The 22,354-nt window shown below is 44.2% G+C and overlaps 1 protein-coding gene and 1 pseudogene across 1 annotated transcript; both read right to left on the reverse strand.

Annotated features, from left to right (window-relative positions):
- Positions 1–5,346: 5,346 nt before the first annotated feature.
- Positions 5,347–11,090, reverse strand: HTR3C (5-hydroxytryptamine receptor 3C). Its single transcript, XM_049881469.1, has 9 exons — positions 11,024–11,090; positions 9,568–9,734; positions 9,154–9,198; positions 8,555–8,664; positions 8,154–8,323; positions 7,196–7,356; positions 6,102–6,306; positions 5,706–5,921; positions 5,347–5,576 (listed from the first exon to the last, which is right to left on the reverse strand). The coding sequence occupies exons 1-9, from the start codon at positions 11,088–11,090 to the stop codon at positions 5,347–5,349; spliced, it is 1,371 nt and encodes a 456-aa protein (XP_049737426.1).
- A 6,174-nt stretch (positions 11,091–17,264) lies between these two features.
- Positions 17,265–22,227, reverse strand: LOC126075337 (5-hydroxytryptamine receptor 3D-like; annotated as a pseudogene).
- Positions 22,228–22,354: the final 127 nt, after the last annotated feature.

A 22,354-nucleotide genomic window follows, 5' to 3' on the forward strand; every position in this document is an offset into this window, starting at 1 on the left:
ATCCTACTTTGGTGAGTATCATCTGGGATCTTAAAAGCTTGTAAGCTGCCATCTAATATACGTGATCAGTCCCATCATGTTCAGAGCAAAGGAGAATGAAGAAAACCAAAAACACAAGGAAAATATCAGTCCAAAGGATGAATGGACCATGTGAACCACAGCCTCCACCAGCATGAGCCCAGAAGAACTAGATGATGCCTGGGTACCACCACTCATCGCTCTGACAGGGATCACAATAGAGGGTTCCAGACAGAGTGGGAGAAAAATGTAGAGCAAAATTCAGATTTCACAAAACAAGACCAAACTTACTGGTCTGACAGAGACTGGTGGAACCCATGAGACTATGGCCCCCAGACACCCTGCTAACTCAGAACTGAAGCCACTCCCAAAGTCCACCTTTTAGCCAAAGATTAGATAGGCCTATAAAACAACATATGTGAGGAACGTCCTTCTTTGTTCAATCAAGTGTAAGAGACCAAATGGGCAACACCTGCGCAAAAGCAAAGATGAGAAGAAGGAAGGGACAGGAAACCTGGACGAATGAACATGGGGAATCCAGAGTGTAAAGGAAAAGGGGAGAGTGCTGATATATTATGGGAATTGCAACCGATGTCACAAAACAATTTGTGTATAAATTTTTTGGATGAGAAACTAATTTGCACTGTAAACTTTCACCTACAACACAATAAAAATTTTTAAAAGTGCTTATTTTGCATAGATTTCTACAACTATGCTATATAAAAAAAATACACACAGAATAATCAATATTAGGGATATCAACTCTGAATTGTTGAGGATAATGATATAGACCAGTTTTCCTAAATGTTAGATATGGATGAGAGTTTTTCAAGAAAGCTGATAAAAAGATAAAGGAGAAATAATAGTGAGAGATGTTGACATTGGAAAAGGTATAAGAGAAATTATAAGAGAAGTAACAGAAGGTGAGAGAGAATGGTGGTGAAAGAGCAGACGGATGAACTTGATTTTCAGAGAGAGAAGAAGAGAAATAAGAGAGGGGATAAGTATAAAATATATAGTACTGTTGGTATTCTGGATTTCCAGAAGGTGGAAGGAATCAAAGACAGTGATGAGACTAAAACATACAATAAAAATGGTCAGGTATATAGGATACCAAAAAATAAATAGAAATTCTTCTTCCAGAAATTATTTCCAGAATTGTTAAAGAACAAGAAAATAAACAATGAGATGTGAGAACATTGTGGTTATACCCCTGGATACTACTAACGAAAGGAGAGAGTGGGAAGTTAGTAGAAACGACAACCCAAGAAGTTAGAATCATAATCAAACATTTGATGAGGGTAGTATATCCAGAGCCAATGGTCTGGTTTTCACCAAGTGTTCATAAATTCCCAGTGCACACCCTTAATGAAGGTTTGCAATATCAAATGGAGGAAAAGGAAATAAAGTTATTATCACAAGAGTTACTGCCCATGTATTTTCTTTTTTATTATTCATTGAGTGAATTCAAGTAAGTTTCTCATACAAAAACTTAGCATACATTGTTATGTGACCCTAGTTGCTCTCCCTACAATATGATAGCACACTCCTCCTCTCCACCCTGTATTCCCCATGTCCATCCAACCAGCTCCTGTCCCCCTCTGTCTTCTCATCTCGCCTCCGGACAGGAGCAGCCCACACAGTATCATGTGTCTACCTGAGGTAAGAAGCACACTCTTCACCAGTATCATTTTATGTCTTATAGCGCAGTCTAATTTTTGTGTGAAGAGTTAGCTTTGGGAATGGTTTTAGTCTTGGGCTAACAGAGAGTCTGGTGCCATGACCTCTGGGGTCCCTCCAGTCTCAGTCAGACCATTAAGTCTAGTCTTTTTACTATAATTTGAGGTCTGCATCCCACTTTTCTCCTGTTGCATCAGGGATTATCTGTTGTATTCCCTGTCAGGGCAGCCACTGGTGGTAGCTGGACACCATCTAGTTCTTCTGGTCTCAGACTGATGCAGACTCTGGTTTCTGTCTCTTGGGCTCCTATTTTCCTTGTATCTTTGGTGTTCTTCATTCTCCTTTGCTCCAGGTGGGTTGAGACCAGTTGATGCATCTTAGACGGCTGCTTGCTGGCTTTTAAGACCCCAGATGCCACTCATCAAAGTGGGATGCAGAACGTTTTCTTAATACAATTTGTTATGCCAGTTGACCTAAATGTCCCCTGAAACCATGGTCCCCAGACCATTCCCCATGCTACCCTGTCCCTCGAAGTGTTTGGTTGTATTCAGGAAACTTCTTAGCTTTTGGTTTAGTCCAGTTGTGCTGACTTCCTCTGTGTTGTGTGTTTTCCTTCCCTTTACCTAAAATAATTGTTTTTTTATCTAATTGGAAACCCTGGTGGTGTAGTGGTTAAGAGCTGTGGCTGCTAGCCAAAAGGTCAGCAGTTCGAATCCACCAGCCGCTCCTTGGAAACCCTATGGGGCAGTTCTACTCTGTCCTATAGGGTTGCTGTGAGTCAGAATCGACTCGACGGCAATGGGTTTGGTGGGCTTTACTATCTAATTAGTAAATACCCCTCTCCCACCCTCCCCAGCCTCGTAACCATTAAATAATGTTTTATTCTGTGTTTAAACCTTTTTTAAAATTCTTAGAATAGTGGTCTCTTACAATATTTTTTCTTTTGCAACTGACTAATTTCACTCAGCATAACGTCTTCCAGGCTTCTCCATGTTATGAGATACTTCGTCATGTATTTTCTTAAATCAGAAGCTGGAAGCATCCCCTCCCAAATTGTGAAATACCCCTAATTCCTGCTGAGGTTTCTATGCTAGTTCTAGTTGAAAATATTTTTATTGTCAGGTCACAAGGCTCACCTCGGCCCTCACATATCAACAGGATGTTCTTTTGCAAAGGGCAGTGTCAAATGACAGTTTTGGCAAGGAAAACTTAAAGCCACGTATGTTTGAGGTAGAAAAAAATTGCAAGATAAAGCCTAGAGAAAAGTAAATGTGGAAATGAGGGAGGAAAAAGAAATGATGCAAAACTGATCTTTAGAAATTTTGAAATTTCTCATAGGCTTGGTAAACACTCCACATTTTAAGTGGTTAGCAAAACTTAAGGGTGAATTTCTGTCTGAGAGGACATACCCCAAGCAATATGTGGAAAGGAAAAGGAATCAAGAGAATTTGATAGCAGAAATGCCTTTTGCCAATATTTCTAAGAATGCAAAGATAGTTTACACATAAAGATGGGCTGCTAATTTTGATGGTTAACTTCATGTGTCAGCTTGGCTAGGCTGTGGTGCCTAGTTTGGTCAAACACTCAGCCGAATGCTGTTAATGAAGCAGTTATGTGTGATTAAATCAGTTGACCTTAAGGAAAGCAGATGATCCTCCATAATGTAGATGGATTTCATCCAGTCAGCTGAAGGCCTTAAGAGTAAAAAGGAAGTTTTCCCAAGGGTGTGTTCTGTCTCCAGGCTATAAATAGAGATCTTGCCAGAACTCCACTCTTCTTGTTGCCTGATTTTGGGATGCAAGACTGTGGGGTTCTCAAGCCTGTTGCCTAACCTATAGATTTGGACTTGCCAGTCCCTACAATTCTGTAAGCCAGTTCCTTAAAGTCCTTCTCTCTCTCTCTCCACATGCATACCACACACATCTAACTGGTTCTGTTTCTCTAGAGAACCCTGATGAAGACACTGATTTTCCAGCGTAGATAGGAAAAAATAAAACATATAAGGAAGGGATAAAGATACTACAGTTAGAGCTAGTAAAGTACTGCTTCCTCGTTGGCTGGCATTCATTCATACATTTACTCATTCAACAAATCTGTATTAAGCACCTATCATGTGTCAGGCATGGTCCCATGTACTGAGCTATAAAGTGGATGATCTTTAGGGAAGCACACTCTCTTGGGGGGGCAGAAAAGCAAATACATCCCTAAAATGTACTTATCTACTGGAAACATGGAGTCCCCAGGTGGTGCAAACATTTAGCGTGCTTGGCTGCTAACCAAAAGGTTAGAGGTCACAGGTTACTTCTAGGTGGACATGGTGATCAACTTTGGAAAAAGCAGCCATTGAAACTCTATGGAGCACAGTTCTGCTCTGACATGTGGGGTTGCTGTGAGTTGGAATCAACTCAATGGCAACAGTTTTTTAATTGAAATGTAATTTAGAAAGTTGCCTTTAGTATTCTTCCATTTCCCCTTTAAATTTCTGTGTCTCCTCAGGAACTTGATGCCAGCTAACGAACGGGTAGAATCCTCTACATGATGATATCTCCTGATGAAGGCATAATGTATTATTATTAATAGAAAAATCTTTAAAAAATACTTTTATTATTTTTTCTGATAATAAAATTGGCACATGTCCATTGAAAACAATTCAGAAAACACAGGCAAGAATATAAAAAAATAGTAATCATTCATAATCCCATTATCCAGGACAAATTTAGCTAATGTTTTGATGACTAGGCATCTATATGTTTTTCTTTGCATATCTATCTATATATCTTACAGAAATTATGTATATATACTATTTTGTAACTTGTTTTCCATTCTTAACATGTCATGGATCTGCTTCCATAGCATTAACATAGATCTACATCCACACTTTAAATGGCTGCATAGCATTCCATTTATGTGGCTGTATGGCAATTTATTTAACCAGAACCCTTTAACTGGGGTCCTTAACTAATCTTCCTAGCCCTCCTGCAAGCATGCATATTAAGAAGGCCCACTCTGTTTGATGTTGTGAAATCAGAGGAACCTATCAGAATTAAAAAAAAAAAAAGACACTATGTATTATTGAGTTTAAAAAGCAGTTTAAGGAATGAGAGATGAAGAAAAGTGAAAGAGAAATCATTGATGAAGGAAACACCTTGCATTTGTCAGTATTTTGTAGTAATTTCTTGGAGATGAGACTTGATTTTTTTCTTTTAAAACTCTGAAAGTGCCTGAAACACGTCAAATCAAATCAGATCACACCTGTTTAGGGTGAAGTATCAAAGCTTCTACAAGGGGACTTTCTACTCCAGTGTTGATGGATCTATAATAAAACGTATTGAGGAGCCAGTGCTTCCTAGAAAGTCATTTCTTGGGATGATCAATCAAGGAGAGCCTTTACTAACCTGGATCTCCACTGATAAGGGAGTCAGAACTTAGGTGTAGGCTAAGGGACCCTAGATGCTCAGGAATGAGGAGTCTGGTTTATGGAAAGTCTGGAAATTGTCCCAGGCCATTCTGAACCTGCTTGGCAGGGCTATGTTGGAGTTTTTGGAATATAGAAGGGGGCATGGTAGTCACTGGCTGAGATTAGGAAAGGCCTGGCTGTCCCTAAGACTAGAAGAAACTTTAGGCTGTGGTTTGTAGGAAGACATCTGCCTAGGTATTCCAGAGGATGATAACCGTGATGATGGAGGAGGCCAGGAAGAGCAGGTAGAGGCGGAAGAGCAGGGAGTCCATCATGTGGCCGAACTGTATCCACAGATCAAGCAGGTGCTGTTTCTGGGCCTTGGGCTCCTGCTGGGCCCCTGTTGATTCAGGGCGCCCATTTAACTCTGCCTCTTTAGGACTGGGCATCTTCCTCACCAACTCCACTGGTTCCTTCAGGCCTGTGGAGAGGACAGAGACTCATCCATGGGCCGGGAAGATCACCTGGGGAGGGAGGGTGACAGGGAAGGAGGCAGGAGCAGAGGAGTGGAGGAGTTGGAAGAGGGAGTATAGGTGCTGACTTCCCTTACCAGGCAGATGGATGGGGGTGAGACCCGGGCTCTTATTTTCCTTCTGTGGTGCAGTGGGGCAGCACTTCTTGGGGCTGGTGTAGTGCTGCAGAAGGGAGTGGAGCCACTGAGGTATGGGTGGGTGTTGGGTGGTGGCCAGGTGCAGCAGGTAGGTGATGAAAATGGTCTCTAGCAGGCTGACCACCATCAGGGACAGACATAGGGCAAAGTAGACACCTGAGGGCAAAACAAATAATAAATCAACCAGGGCAGATTCATGTCTGAATTTTTCTTTGGCCTCTTTCCCCAAATCCCATCTTTCCTCAGAATCGTTCCCCTCCTCAAGTGGAGCAGCAGCTGGTTTTCCTGGTCCCCTTCCCTGTCCTTAGCTTCTCCAGAAAGTAGGAAAGGCCATACTGATGAGGGGGGTGCCACTGGCGGGGAGTAAGTCATTCATCGTGAGCAGGAAGACGTTGTAGCCCAGCAGAAGTGTCATCTTGAATGGGGCACGGTTCTCACTCTCTGCCGGCAGGTAGAAGCTGAGGGCGTCAATGGCAACCAGAAAGCCACTGGGCACCAAAAGGTTTATGACATAGAGGCTGGGCCTGCGCCTGATGGCCACCTGGTTGGGGAGAGAGAGTAGAGAATTTCGCAGATGAACTGATACCAAAGGGCTCGACTTACATATTTGACTATCTGATCCTTGCTAATGTGCTGTTAGGCTGGTGATGGGACAGTCTTTTTAGGTAACACATGCATTTAATTGTGTGTTTCTACAGAAGTGTCCTGATTTATTATCTAACTTTCATTTACAGTCTGCTGGGAATATAATGCGATTGTAGACTTTTAGGTGTAAGTAGAGTCCTTGGGACCATCAAATAGGTGATGCTGCATTCTGAGCAGTAGTGCTTGTAACAAACCAGCCCCTCCTCCTCTCTAGGGTGGGAAGAGCCCTTGGCAATCCGGCTTCAAAGAAGCTTGCATAGACGTTAAGTTTCCTAAGGTGGGGCAAATAGTTTACTTTCTACTACTAACCTATAGAGCCCTGGCAGTGTAGTGGTTAAGAGCTCAGCCACTAACCAAAAGTTCAACAGTTTGAATCCACCAGTACTCACTGGAAACCCTGTGGGGCAGCTCTACTCTGTTCTATAAAAAAAAAATATAGGGTCGCTATAAGTCAGAACTGACTGGATGGCATGGGTTTACTAACATATAGGTTGATGGCTTGATCCCACCCAGCAGTGCCATTAAAGAAAAGCCTGGTGATCTGCTTCCTTAAAGATTACAACCTAGAAAACCATGTGGAACAGTTCTACTGTGTAACACTTTGGGTTGCCATGAGTTGAACTGGCTTGAAAGCAGTGGGTTTGGTTCTTGGCTTGGGTAGAGGGTGGAGTGGGAAGCAGGTGCTTAACCGCCTGAAGCTTCTTTTTACTGTCCAGAGAGCCTTAGATAGAGGAAAATCACAGAGCAACTGGGACCAGAAGTCAAACAGGGACCCCTGGACTCACATAGAAGATGATCTGGTCATATACGTTGCTGCCCACCGACATCTTTGGGGTGGCTTTGTTGATGCGCAGGAGTTCCCACTCTCCCTGGGTCTGAATGACGTTACGAGATGTGTTTGATATCTCCCACACTTCCTTGTCCATGCCCAGTAGCATTCTGTCCACTGCAAGGGAGTCCCAATTAGCGCAGTCCAGAAGTGCTGCCACACCTCCCACCCATAAAATTTGATTCCTGCCCCCATCGAGCTCCTTCAACAAATTCCCCCCGTCCTTTTAAAGCAGGGCATCCAGATTTTTTCAGAAATGGCCTACAGGGCCAGCAATTCACATGTGTCTGGGCTACAGCATTGATTTTTGTTGTTGTTGAAAACAAGAGTGAATCCAGGTTAATATGGGATACGACTCAAACAAGAGTCAAAAAACATTTGGAGTCATTCCTGTTGGCCTTCTTAATTCCCCAGGTGTGTGAAGATTTTCAGTAGAATCAAACCTGAGCAGCTCGACATTTTTGTAATGACATACATGTCCATTGTAATGCTTAATTTATCCAGACCTGCCACAGGCCACCTGGTGACATTCAGTTACATTAATTTACTGGTTTAAGTTGGCTAGCTACTAAAGTTAAAAGCTTTGAGCTAAAAAGTATAGGTGTGCAGCGGATCGGAGTCAGGTGGACCTCATTTGGCGCAAGGGCCATCCAAGATCTAAAGCAACAGTTCTCAACCCCGGTTGCACATTAACATCAACTGGGGAGATACAAAAAGTCACAGTGCCTGGGCCCCACCCTGGGCCATGTAAATTGGACTCTCTCAGGGCGATATGCAGTTATGGGTGTTTTTTAAAAGATTTAGGGGGCAGCCTGACTGAGAAACTGTGACCTGACGCCCTCCCTAAGAGTGCCTCCACCACTTAAATATCTTCCCCTGAATCTTAAATCGCTACCCAAACATGTCACACTGACCGGTGTAGAGCAAAGAACTGAAGGTGAAGGTACAGTTCTGTTGGTCAAAAGGGAAGTAGAAGATGTCCAGGTTACAGATGCTGGTCACCCGCATTGGCTTGCTGTAGTGTATTTGACCTCCGCTGCTGACATAAGCGGTGAGACCTGGAGGTGTCTGATCCACATCCGTGCTGCTTGTGGAAAGGAGGGAGAGGCGAGTGCTGAGGGTGCCTTAGTCAGCTTCTGTCTGACTCTGCTCTCCCCTTTTTGGGCTCTTATTCCAATGTACTACTCCTTGCCCGTATTTTGTGGAAGTCGATTCATTGAGACCATACCCCTGTCTGAATCTTACAGTACCCCGGTGCCCTGCTGTGTTTTGCAGATGGGGCTTCATGCTGGCTTTCCCCAACCCAGATACGCACGATTCCATGATGAAGATGTCTGGGAGCCACAGGTTTTCAGCTAATAAGGTGAGTTTATTGATGTTGACACATTCTTCTGGGTTCCAGCTGATGAATGGATTGTCCCATATCTGCAGCCAGGGCAGTGAGAAAGGAAGGTGAATGATGGGGGTGCTTGTCTGGTTAGCCTCTCCCGTCCTTTCCATTCTTCTTTACTCTAAGACTCCCACTCTCACTTGTGTCTTTAATGACAACAGCTATCTCCCCCATTTTACCTAACAAGGTGTCATCAGGTAAGTCCCTCTTCATGTTTTTTTTTTTTTTTTCCAGGTAGTTCTTAAATATGGCTTAAACCCACTTGGAACCAGGCTCACCCAATATATTGGCCTGCAACCATTTGGCCTAGGCCATTTTCTTGGATCACACTTCCTCCTTGGCAGCCCAGGGAGATTTGTGTCCCTAGGACCGGTCCAGTTCTAGATGGAGTTATTTTGTCCCAGAAAGGGAGATTTATATATTTAATAAAGGTTTAAACTAAGAAAAGCTTTAAGTTACTTCTAACTCCTCCAATTTAAAATTATCATTGAAAGTGGGAAAGGGGTAGCTTGAGTCTGCCTTACCATATCCAGCCACAGGAATGATGTCAGCAGCTGGAGCTGTGCATCCTGATAAAGAAATTCCCGTCCAGGATTATCAGTGCGGAAAAATTTAGCCCAAGCCTACCTCACATTCTCAGAAACATTACTAATTTATCGAGCCAGATGTATGTCTAGAAGCTGGACTACCTTTTCCGTACTTGTTTCCCCTTGCATTTAAGGGCAATTCAGATAAAAAATTTTTCGGAATATTCTCTTTTGCGGAATATTCCAGAAAGGGAAGGACTAAAGGGTCAAATGTTTCCTGTAAAAAATTACTGCAGTGTTCCTCTTATGTCTCCCCACCCGACTTGGACCAACGTCATTTGGGGTTGACAAGGGAAAGGGTCCTTGTTCCCTATTAGAAGCCTATGGAAAGGATGGGGGGCCAGATCTCACCACTCCTAGGATGGCAGACAGGGCGAAGGAGATGTTGACCTTAGTGGGGATGCTGTAATTGATGACTGGACGGAAGGCCTTTCTGTCAAACACTGCCTGGAAGGCAGCAGGGTCCACCCCATGTTGGTCAAACCCTGAGCAGTTGATGGTGAAAGTGTCCCCTCTTCCTGTGGAGAGCAGAAAGTTTGTGAGATGGGACTGGGGCCTCTGTGTTCCCCTGTGAGAGGGGTGCTGGAATGAAGCCTGGGGAACATTTCTGCAGAGAGAGAAGACAGGAGACACTGGGAGAAGCAGGTAAGTCCCTTCATCCTGGGCCAACACTCTCCAAGGCCAACATCCTTCCTGCCAGGGCCAGGGAGGATGGACTGGGCTGGTAGGCAAATGGTGGAAGTTGATGTGGTGAGCTGAGTCAGTACTCTGTTCACTTCCATTGTTCCATCCTCATGCAAAATCTGCCCAAATCTCTATGCAAACTTGACTTTGGAGCAATGGCATCTGCTTCAAGGAGGCCTTTAATGTGCCCATCATAGAACTCTTGGGCCCGCCCACACTAGTATTGCTTGGGACTGCCCTAAACTTGTAGTCCAGGTCACTGAGAAATCTGCTCTGATGTGTTCCTTTTCTCATTCTCAGAGACCCTCATCCACTGAAAGCAAGAACTGACTTATCAAGAGAATAAGAGAAGAAAACAACTATACTTACTAGGTAGATATGGGAAGGATGTAGTAGGCGTTCTGCATGGGTGCCTACCTCGGCGCTATGCATTTATTTTGCTCTTCTCAGATTTCGTGACCTCAGATATCTTGGGGGTTACTTTCAGCATCAGGATCAAGCAGTGATAGCACTGAGCGTGGTGTTGGAATATTCTTTTTTTCTGGAATATTCCAGAAAGGGAAGGACCTGAGGGTTACCTGAGCAGATTCTTTGCTTCCTTACCATCTTTGTCTGTTTTTTCCCTTTGTTTCTTCCTCTACCTCCCCATCTCTTTCCATAATATTTAAGGTATGTACCCAGATTAGGAGCAGATATTTCATCATAGAAGCTAAGCACCCACTCCTTTCTATTTCAGACTGATCCCCAAACTATCTCAGTATTTTACTTAATCCTTTAAAGTTAGTGACTGCTCTTCTTACAGATACCATATTGATGGAAAATAGAGAGGGTTTGGTAAGGGGTGTGGTTGACGTGACATAGGAAGTCAACGACAAGATGGAATTGGAGAGGTGATGAAATGGAAGGACAGTTTGGTAGACTCCATATGCAGGCAGCAATAGAGAAGGGCTGTGTGTACTGATCAGTAAAATACCTTTCTGTCACCAAAAGGAAGTCAAGGCACAGACATTATGGAAGCAATATTTACCATAGTTATCCTGAATGCCCTTCAGGTGCTAGAGGGAAGTCCCTGGATGTCTTCCAGAACAGCATTTCCATCTTGCCCTGTTCTTGCCCATCTTACCTTGAAGCAGAAGGCTGACAGGGAGGCAGAGGAGGAAGCCCCTCATAAGAGGCCACCCCCCTTCCATCTTCCTCTTCTGGGCCCTTCTCTGGGGACTCACCAGGAGCCCCCAAACTCTTGAGCTTAAAGGAGCTCAGACCACACCTTAGCTCCTAGTTTTGAATACTCCTCTTGTCAGGTGACCACTCCTGAGTGAGAGGCTGTGGCCTGAGAGGTCAGAGGAGACTGTCCTGCTTTGCCCCGCCCAGGCATGTCTTCCGGGCTCCATGCAGGGAGGAAGACAGGCTAAGACTGAGGCGCAGAAGCATCCTGTTTGGCAGCTCGGTGCCGAGATCGATAACAAAGTAACGCCTCTTAATGAGGGTATATGGACTGGGGAAATAAGAATTATGCTCTTCCAAGGCCAGGGAATCTGCAGATTTAGAAAGGTGACCATATTTGCTTATTTGGTTATGAACACTGAAATATCTTATAGCTTGTTGACATTGGGGATTATTGAAAGAACAAATCATAAAGCTTGGTTCATACCTTCATTGTCTATTACCTATTTTTTTCCAATAGCCCCTAACAAGGTTTCCTATTTCCAGTCTCTCTTCCATTTTGATTCTTTCTCCCCAAACCAATGTTCTGCGCACATCTTTTACGATATGCATTGATTATGTGCTAATAGAAAGCCTAAGATTAGTGTAGCAGAACTGTCTTTAAGATCTTCATGTTGTCCATAGTATTATAAATTGTCCCAAACGAGTAATCTCAGCTAACATCAATATTAATCACATGTGTCAATATTATGTCCTACATCACATCTCTATGAAAAAACACAATTGAACCAAATGAGTGAATTGGAGCGTTGTTAGATTAAGTATCTTACATTTCCAGAAAGACTTGGTAATTTTCTTTTTGTAGAACAAGTGAAGTCAGGCCGAGAGTACAAAAGAAACTTTGTTCAGAAAAGAAAGTCCTGCCGGCCCTAAATAGAAAGTGCTGAGAAAGACAGGAGTGACTTAGGGACCCAGAGCAGGAAAGTAGAGGAGAGAGAGTTGCATTGCATTCCATTTGAGGTTTGCCATATTTGTAGTCCTTCAGCTCTACCAGCTCTGTAAGTAATTTCTTTGGGAACTTGGCCCGCCAGAGGCAGAGGTTGAAGGAAGTGAAAGAAAGAAGACCAGGAGAAGAAGAAGGAAGGGAACTAGAAGTACTGGGGTGGAGGGAGCAAGAAAGGGAGAAAGAGCAGGGCAAAAGGGGGTTGTTAGAAAATCTGTTTAAGGTTTAGAGCTCTCTGTTGTGTCACTATGAGTCGGATTGACTCACTGGCAATGGCTCTGGTTTTTTGTGACTTGAGGAACCCTGGCAGCGCAGTGGTTAACAGCTCGGGCTGCTAACCAAAAGGTCGGCAGTTTGAATCCACCAACCGCTCCTTGGAAACCTTATGGGCAGTTTTACTCTGTCCTATAGAGTCATTATGAGTTGGAATCAACTCAACGGCAATGGTTTTTCTTTTTTTATTGTTACTTGAAAAGGTTCAGTTGGGAGGCAAGTTAGGTTCTGGCAACATTAGGTACTAGCTAGTGCAAGGAGGAAGCTGTTGGCATGAGGACCCAGGTAACTGACCAGACTACAGGTGTTCTTCTAAGCTTGGAGGCCAAGTGGCTGGGTTGTCTTACACATACTGTACCCTAAAGCAGAGCAAACACGGGTGTGATCCAGGACAGATCTGGAAAGCCAGGCATGGCCGTGGCCTACCTAGAAAGTGGATATCCATTTGGAAGTCAGGCCAACAGCAAATGAGATCCTAGGAACTGCACTTTTGGGCTGGAATACAAGTCAGTGATTTAGGGGACAGGCCCCATAGGAAAATGGGTTATCGTTCAAGGTGGCTCTCTGCTTCAGAGGAAATGACCAAGTATAACTGAACAATCAGGCAGAAATTGAGCAGGAAGCACGACCTTTTGATTGTACCCATCATGGCATGTTGAACCAAAGTACTGTGTCTTTAGCTGCTTGAACACCCCTTTGGGACACTGAACTCCTGGTTAAGAGTGAAGGACTTTCAAGGGAGTAACACAAGTTCTGCATGTAGGCTGGGCTATCAGATCTTGGACCTAGGAAAGGAAGGTTAACTTCAAGCCCTGCTGAAGGGTGGCCGAAGGCAGTTGATGTATCTCTTGTTTTTATTGAGGTTGACTGAAAAACTGGAGTGAATCTCATTCTAGAGATTGAACTCAAAAGTAGATTCAGCTGCTAAGAGATACAGTGATGGTGGCAGGAGAAATAAGGCAACGTGATACTGGCTCACACCCTTCCTGGGGAGTCAGGGTCTCAATGCTGTGATCTGGAAATCTCAAGTGCTGTTGTGGTTGCTGCTGTTACACAGGAGCTACTGCTGCTAGTGATAGCTAACATATTGAGCACTTTACCATATCCCAGGCATTGGGATAAGCTTTCTACCTACCTTATTTTATTTCATTCTCTTCCAAATCCTAAAATACAGATATTGGATAGGAGCATGTAGAAAAAAAGAAATGGAGCCAAGAGCAGAGCATGTCCTTTGGACCCAGGGCTCCTGTGCTACACAGAAGAACCAGTGCCAACGAATCATCAAATAAAAGGTTATCAGAGGGAGAATCAGAGGTTGGAGAGAGAAAAAGACAGGCTTGAGATGGAGTCTGTGAGTTAACATCCTAGAGTGGACCCAAAGGAAGAGGAGGGGGATGCAAAGATGGCAAGGAAATAAAAATATATTAATGTCAGGTTAATAGGAGTCTCTGGGTGGCGCACACAGTTAAGTGCTTGGCTACTAAACAGAAGATCAGCTGTTTGAACCAACCCAAAGGTACTTCCGAAGAAAGGCCTGGCAGTCTGCTTCTGCAAGATCACAGCCATTGAAAACCCAATGAAGCAATGTTCTACTCTAAAACACATGGGGTCGCCATGAGTCAGAATCAACTCAACGGCAACTGGTTTGGTTTAATGCGGAGCCAAGAGAAAATGTAGAAAACACGCAGAAATACTTTTAGTGATGTTTCAAAGAACAATAAAGTGAACAAAAATATGCTTGGGCACTGCAGGATAGCACTGCAGGTGAATGCAGGTGAGGAGCTGTCAGGTGGAAACAGGCCATCAGATGCAAGGTGGCACAGGCAGGACCAGTCATCCGTCAGCGGATTTCTCTAAAGAGGGAGTAGGTTACCCTGCAAAGCCTCGCAGAGTGTTGCCACGTAACAAGAGTGATGTCATCAGCACAAAGTGATTCTCTTGTAGATGGAACAAAAATCAGCTTTCTGGGTGAGCTCCAATTTCAAAGGTTCTGTATGATTGTCAATTACGTGTTATGATCACATGCTAAGGTTTTGCTGATGGAGGAAATAAAATCACTATAATTATATCAAGTCTTTTCTTGCTAAACAGAGATATGGAATCTTAATCCATGTGCCCAAAAAGATAAATCGCAGATGCTCTATTCAAATAAGTCTAAAGGTTACATGTAAAAAAAACATGTGAAGGAAATAGGCAGAGAAGTATGTACATGGAGATGGGTAGAGAAAACCAAATGAGGCAAACTGATCTTAAATAATTCTAGAACCCCCAAAAGCTGGGTGAACGAGCTACTCAGCAAAAGCCAAGGGTGAGTTTCCAGATGAGAAGACTGTTGCAGGGTAGGGTAGAGGAGAGGAAGATTGGAAAGCATCTGAGAGTAGAATATATATCAGCGGATATGTAGGTGAATGTCAGGGCTTGTGATCTGAGCCTAGATTGTGTATACACTAGGTGGTGAACATGCCCGGAGCCCTTGAGGTGGGCAGGGAAGTGCCTGACAGAGTTCTGGAAACTGAGGAGCCCAAGAAAAACTGCATTCTGAAAGGAGAGTGGAGGAACACAAGTTTAGTTCAAAGACCCTGGGCCTGAGTGAAAGGAGTGATTCAGAGCAGAGCAGGGTAATTCTGGCCTCAATACCCCAGATTCCTGTGGACCCTTGTCTGAGTTCCAGAGCAAGTAACTGCTGATCCTGGTGACTCAGCATGTAGCTGGGAACACCTACCGCTATAGCATCCAGCCCTCCAGTGGCAGTGAACGTGGTAGATAGGACCTTTGGCAGGCACTAACAGGGAGTCCTGGTGGCATAAAGGTTAAGAGCTTGGTTGCTAACTGAAACGTTGGTGCACCATGGGAGAAAAGACCTGGTGATCTGCTCCCATAAAGATTACAGCCTTAGAAACTCAATGGGACAGTTCTGCTCTGTCCTATAGGTTCTCTGTGAATCTGAATCAACTTGATGGCACACAACAGCAGCAACACCTCTAGTGGACATTGGCAACTATATTGGATGCAGGCCACTCGCATCCAATTCGAAACTCCATTTCGACTGATTGGCTGCTCATAGCAGATCTCATCAAGGAGGAGATTTTAATTATATCAGATTTCATCATGGAGGTGATTACATCATTAAATAACTGCTAAACTTTATCATAACTGCCAAACCACTGAGAGTCATGGCCCTGCCAAGTTGACTCCCAACCTAAACTATCGCAGCAACTTTGCCACCCTTTGGGCATCTACTGTGACTGGAGGGGGCCAGAGGAGATTGAGGAAGAGCAGTGAGGAGGAGGAGCCAGAGAAATATTGCTTATTGAACAACATTGTGACTCTTTATCCCTAACCTGTTATGACATTGGAGATTTAGGTTTCAGGTAGAAAGTAGCAGAATAAACGAAAGGAAGGGAAAGAAATCGTTGCTAAAAGATTATGTTTGAGTTGTAATTCAATTGCTCTCAAATCTGGGCTTCTCTGAACCTGGTACATCCCACAAATCATGCCATATCTCCCATGTACAAAGATACTGTGGAGCCTCTGTTTGCCCCAGGCAGCTAGTTTGAGAGATGGGCCAGTAGACAAAGACTTTTAAAATAATAAGGCAAGTGCTAGGAAGGGGAATTTTCCAGTTCATATGTGGGCATTTGTGTTTCTTCCAAGTAAAGCAGATGCCATTTTCAAATGTGCTTCCCTAATTGTTTTTTTCTTAGCATGATTAAGGGTAGATTAACTCAAATTGCTATACAGACACTGTTAGTGGTAATACAGGGTTATGTTAACACTCTAAGTGTTTAATATTGAATGAGTCATATGTCAGGCTTCACTGTGACAAAAGGCTTCACTCTGTCAGCAAGAGAGGTCTAGTTCTGGCATATTACTAATTTCTGAAGCTTAAATCCAGGGTAGTTAGATTTATGAGGTTAACTCTTTAGTTACTATTGGTTTAACAGTATACTAGCCACTTTTTATGCCTCTGGAATGCGTAGGTAGTAAGTTATTCCAGTTGTAATGTATTTAACCTCAAGGTGGTTCCCTTTTGAAATACGTGAAGCTCAGCAGATTAGAGTTGGAACCTTATTATTCTGTAGGTTGAGCATTCTATTAGACGATGCTTCCTGGATGCGTTAATTTTGTAAGCTTTTGCCTTTTTCCCCTTTATTTCTGTGAGATAACATGTGCGATAGTTAGAGAGATCTGATGGGTTCGTTTTGGCTTTTCTGTGTCATATTTGGAAAACCTGAGTTTCCCCATGTAACCTGATGGAAAGGCACCCACGATAAATTCTCTATTTAGCTCTTCTTGGTATATTGTTGTACCACAGATTGGTGGTGCCAGAGTGCCACTCGCCTTTTTGGTGGCTTCTGTTACCTGATAATGTTTCTCAAAATCCATATCACCAACCAAAAGTTTAAACACACTCGATTAGTAAGCATGCATTCCAATACTGAAAACACATGCCATCAAAAAAAAATTTTTTTTTTAAATAAAAATTTGGTAATGAAAAGCTATTAATCTCTGTTTTATAATTCCTTCCACATAATAGATTTTGGTCCCTTCTCTCTCCTCCCCGCACTTACCTATATTGTCTCATAGACCTAAACAAGACAAAACCAAGGAAATCCTTCTTTGGATAATGATAAATTTCTACAATCAGACTCTCAATCCCAAGATTTTTGACTCTTATGTAATGCATGAAAGAGCCAGTGCTTTCTTCAAAGTGGTTTATTGGGTGTGATTCAATCAAGGAAGTATTCGAGTAACCTGAATCCTGACGAGTCAGGGAGGAGGACTCATGGAAGGGCTGAGGGGAGCTGATGGAATGCAGGAGTAAGATCCTAACCTTTGAAGGGCCTATGAAAATATCCAGGTCTGCTCTGAAACTGCACAAAGGGTCTGGGTTAAAAAGTAGATTGTTGCTAGGGCCCTGAGACTGAGATTTAGACAGGTGTGAGAACCTGGGTGGTCCCTGGAGGTCAGGAGAAGCTCCAGGTGGTTTGCAGGTCGGCATCTGCCTAGGTGTTCCAGAGGATGATGACAGTGATGATGGAGGAGGCCATGAAGAGCAGGTAGAGGCCGAAGAGCAGGGAGTCCATCATGTGGCTGAACTGCACCCACAGGTCAACCAGGTGCTTCTTCTGGGCCTCGGCTTCCTGCGGGGCCCTTGCTGATTCAGGGCACCCATTTAACTCTGTTTCTCCAGGGCTGGGCATCTTCCTTGCCAACACCTCTGGCTCCTTCAGGTCTGTGGGGGGGCAGAGAGTCATCCATGGGCCGGAAAGGTCACCTGGGAGGGGAGGTGACAGAGAAGGAGGCAGGAGCAGAGGAGTGGAGGTATTGGAAGAGGGAGTGTGGGTGCTGACTTCCCTTACCAGGCAGATGGGAGGGGGTGAGATCCAGGCCCTTATTTCCCTTCTGGGGTGCAGTGGGGCAGCACTTCCTGGGGCTGGTGTAGTGCAGCAGAAGGGAGTGGAGCCACAGAGGCATGGGTGGGGGCTCGGTGGTGGCTAGGTGCAGCAGGTAGGTGATGAAGACAGTCTCTAACAGGCTAACCACCATCAGGGACAGACACAGGGCAAAGAAGACACCTGGAGGGAAGGCAGGCCTGTGTGAGGGCTAGAGTGACTTCTGAGACCTTCTTGTTCCTTCTTTTCTCAGAGGACCCTTTTCCAGGATCCTTTATCACTCTGACCTGGTTCCACTGGTCCGGCTCCCCACCCTCCCACCTTGCTTTTGTTCTCCTGATGGAGGGAGGGGCCGTACTGATGAGGGGGGTTCCATTGACAGGGAGTAAGTCATTCATCATGAGCAGGAAGACATTGTAGCCCAGCAGAAGTGTCATCTTGAATGGGGCACGATTCCCACTCTCTGCGGGCAGGTAGAAGCTGAGGGCATCAATGGCAACCAGAAAGCCACTGGGCAGCAGAAGGTTTATCACATAAAGGCTGGGCCTGCGCCTGATGGCCACCTGGTGGGGGGAGAAAGCAACAAGTGAGGAGTAGATGGGAGGCTGACCAGGCAGGTAAGAGCAAGGGTTAGGATTTGTTCCAGACCAAATTGTGTAGTAAGGAAACACCACCTCTTGTCCCTTTCCCTGTCCTGTCTCTCCATCCAAAGGCATCCTACTCGCCACAGTCTGCCTTTCCTGGTTTGATTCTGCTGTGCTCTTTACCATGAAAATGTATCTTATTCCTTCTTGGCTCAAGGTGTCAACTTCTTCCACTTTAATTTTTATCTCTACCAATGTGCTCTTAATAGGACTATGGGTATCATGTGCATGCCATTCTTGTATTTCTGCAGACAAGAGCTTGCTTTCTGGCCTACATTTTGGGGTTAGAAGGGTTTGCACTCATAACACCCTTCAGACAGCATTTCAGAACTTTTTCCACCACTTTTTTTTTTTTTTTTTTTTAATAAACGTAGAAACTCCTGTCCTCTAAAAGTTCTTATAGCCCTTAGGGGATAGGAAGCTTACCCTCACTGTGAATCACTGGCATGGGATCTTTGTCTCTTCCTCAAGAGACGATTTATTCAACAAAACTTGGTGCAAACAATGTGCCAGGTACTATTCTAGGTACTGGAGATTATCAATGGGGGAAAAAAGTGAATAAAATCTCTGCCTTCATGGAACTTACTTTCTAGTGGGAGAGCTTAAATTCTAACGGAAGCCATAGCCATGAATCTTAGAGGGAAGATCACAACCAGGGCCCCTGAGCTCACATAAAAAATGATCTGGTCATACTGGCTGGTGCCCATAGTCATCTGCTGCGCACTTTGGTGGATACTTAGAAGTACCCATTCTCCTTTGCTCCGAATGAGGCTCAGTGACGTGTTTGAAATTTCCTGCGCTTCTTTCTCCATGCCCAGGACCATGTCCTCCACTGCAAAGGAGACCCAGACAACTCAGCCTCTCCCATGTTCCCAACTCCCTTGCCCAGCTGTTGGATTCCTCACCACTAGTGAGAGTTCCTCACTATTTCCATTTTCTGGCCTCTTCACACTCGAAATTCTTTTTCTGCCTCGCAACAGGCAACTATAATGAGCCTCACTCACCCGTGTAGATGAAAGAACCAAAGGTAAGCGTGCAGTTCTGTTGGTCAAAGGGGAAATAGAAGATGTCCAGATTACAGATGCTGACCACCTGCATTGGTTTATCATAGCTGATGCGACCTTCACTGTTGACATAAGCCATGAGACCTGTAGGTGTCTGATCCACATCCATGCTGTATGTGAGAAGGAAAGGGAGGTGGGTCCTGTGGGTTTCCCATCAGACTTGGCCTTCCTTCTCAGGTCACTGCGCTCCTGTGCTTTAGCTCTACTTGACTTGCCCTGTCCACCTATCATCGTATTCTAGGAGTTTTCTAAGCTAGTTAAGTCAGACCTTGCTCTTTTCTGAGTCTTTGTGTGGCCTCTGTTGGTTTCATCATGCCCTTCCCTGATGGGGTTTGCTTCTTGCTTTTTTGAGCCCTGATACTCACAACTCTTGGATGTAGATATCTGGAATCCATAGGTTCTCAGTTGTCATGCTGAGCTTCCCGATGCCCCCACATTCCTCTGGGTTCCATCTGATGAATGGGTTGTACCAGATCTAGAGGAGACCATGGCATGGAAGAAACAGAGGGAAGGAGGGAACTAGTTTTGGTCTTGCTCTGTTTCTTGCACTTCCCTAATTTTTTCCCCTTTTTTCACTCATTTCTTCATTCTTCCACTCCCTCTCTAGGGACAACTGTCACAATATCACTAACAAGATCTTACCTGCCTCCACTTCTGTCTCAGTGTTCTCAAGGGAGACCTTGAACTTGGCTTTGAATTCTTTGGAAAGGAGCCATTTGAGTATTGGCTTCCATGACCTTGGTTTATTCACCTTCTTGCTATTCCATCTCTGCCCCCCTAAGCTAGTAGCATATTCAGGAATTATTGTGTTCTCAATGTTGGCCTGACTCTGTTTGAACTTCTCTAATTTGTGGGTATTCTCAGCTTTATCCAATGTAATCTGCAAAATTGGACTCAGGAGTGGAAAAGGGAAGGCACCATAAATGAAGGAGAAACTGAGTCTATCATACCACATTTAGCCACAGGAATGATGTCATCAGCTGAAGTTGTGCATCCTGGAAAAACAATTTCCATCCAGGATCATTAACTCCATAAAGGCAGATCTGGTGCTCCCACCCTTACTCATTCCATATGACAATTATGACTTTCAATCATTAGCCACTGAAAAATGTAGGTCAAAACAATCCGAGGTACATGGAAAATGTAAATGAAAAACCAGTATGAGGGTACCCTGGGAATAGGTTTCTTGTGCTGTATTCCAAAAAAGGGCCAGATTTTACCTGTAGAAATGTCACTGCAGCATTCCTCTTCATGTCATCCTTTTCCATAGAATGAACCTCTAATTTTGCGAAATCCATTCAGGTGACCCACTGCTCATCACTAGACCATTGCAATGTTGGGTCAGGACTTACCACTTTTAGGATGGCAGACAGGGTGAAAGAGATGTTGACCTCAGTGGGGATGTTGTTGTTGATGACTGGACGGAAGGCCTTTCTGTCAAACACTGCCTGGAAGGCAGCAGGGTCCACCCCATGCTGGTCAAACCCTGAGCAGTTGATGGTGAAAGTGTCCCCTCTTCCTGTGGAGAGCAGAAAGCTTGTGAGATGGGACTGGGGCCTCTTTTTCCTCTGTGAGAGGGATGCTGGGGTGGAGCCTGGGGAATGTTTCTGCAGAGAGAGAAGACCAGGGCACTGGAAGAGGCATTTGAGCCCCTCCCTTCTGCCCCAGCGAGGATGGACTGGTCTGGTAGGCAAATGGTGGAAGTTGATGAGGTGAGCTGTGTCAGGGCTCTGTCCTCAAGTCCATTGTTTCTGTCTCCATGCAAAACATGTTCAAATGTGTATGCAAACTCAGCTCTGATCACCACTTTACATTGTCCTGTTGTGTTTCTAACAAGCTCACCACAAACCTCTCCACCTTCACTCAGTGTCCTTCCATTGCTCACCTCTTTCCTTGAGCCATCTGGGTGATGTCACTGACAAATTTTGTAATCACATTTCTCCTCGCTGTATTAATAAGTCATAAAAGATGATCATAAATTCATGAGAAGGGAAGTAATCAAGGAGGTAGTATGCAGTTTGCAGGACCCTAAGGAAGAAGTTCGGTTTTGCTATTTCATGTGTATTTACTGTGTCTCCACGATGTGCTATGACTATGTTCTTCTAAAGCTCAGTAGTATCGCCCTGGCGCTATTTTAAATAGAGTTCCTTGATACACATCTTCTATGTAACCCTTTTCTAGTCACACTTTTTTGGAGCAGAAACAGAGAATTAAGTGGTAACATCTGGTAGAGTCTCATTTTTATCTATTCTGGTCTTGTACTATCCCTCTTTGCTCATTTTCAATAATATACAAGAAAAATGCTGTGGATTGAGAAAATGATACTGGAAAAGTTTCTGTCTTTCACTATATTCTCATCCACCTCCTTCCCCTTAGTATCTTTACTGGCCATCTCATTTGGCCTCAAGAGAACTGAGAAAAAATTATTTTCCTCTTCTTAACATCGGTTGATACTCAGAAACTACAGAGATAGACTATATGCCTGGAAAGAGAGAGATGAGGGCAAGGAGAAGAGGCCAATAGAAGCACGGGAAGTGAAGAAGTAGATAAAGAGAATGGACTAGTTGTTAGATTCCTGGGAAGAGGTACAGTAATGACAGTGCCATGGAACATCTGTTTTTACTGAAAAAAGCATCCAGTCATTGGCAGTCTAGGAATAACACAACTTGGCCCAAATTTACATGGTTGCTTTGCTCTTGCTTTTGTCCCATCTTACCTTGAAGCAAAAGGTGAAGAATGAGGCAAAGGAGGAATCCTTCCTCATGAGGCCCACGTCTTTCCATCTTCCTCTCCTTGGCCCTTCTCTGGGGACTTAGTGATGCTGTTGACCTTAAAAGACCACAGGCCACACCCTAGCTTTGAATAATACAGGTGTCGGGTGGCATTACCCACCCCTCTGAAAAGCACCGC

Source organism: Elephas maximus, chromosome 1, assembly GCF_024166365.1.
Source record: "Elephas maximus indicus isolate mEleMax1 chromosome 1, mEleMax1 primary haplotype, whole genome shotgun sequence".
In the NCBI taxonomy this organism is placed as follows: domain Eukaryota; kingdom Metazoa; phylum Chordata; class Mammalia; order Proboscidea; family Elephantidae; genus Elephas; species Elephas maximus.

Coding starts and splice junctions, on each gene's coding strand:
- HTR3C (XM_049881469.1), bottom strand. CDS start 11,090: ATGGAAGGGGGGTGGCCTCTTATGAGGGGCTTCCTCCTCTGCCTCCCT. Junction 9,735..11,023: donor TGTCAGCCTTCTGCTTCAAG/GTAAGATGGGCA, acceptor TGCTCTCCACAG/GAAGAGGGGACACTTTCACC. Junction 9,199..9,567: donor TGTCTGCCATCCTAGGAGTG/GTGAGATCTGGC, acceptor TTTCTTTATCAG/GATGCACAGCTCCAGCTGCT.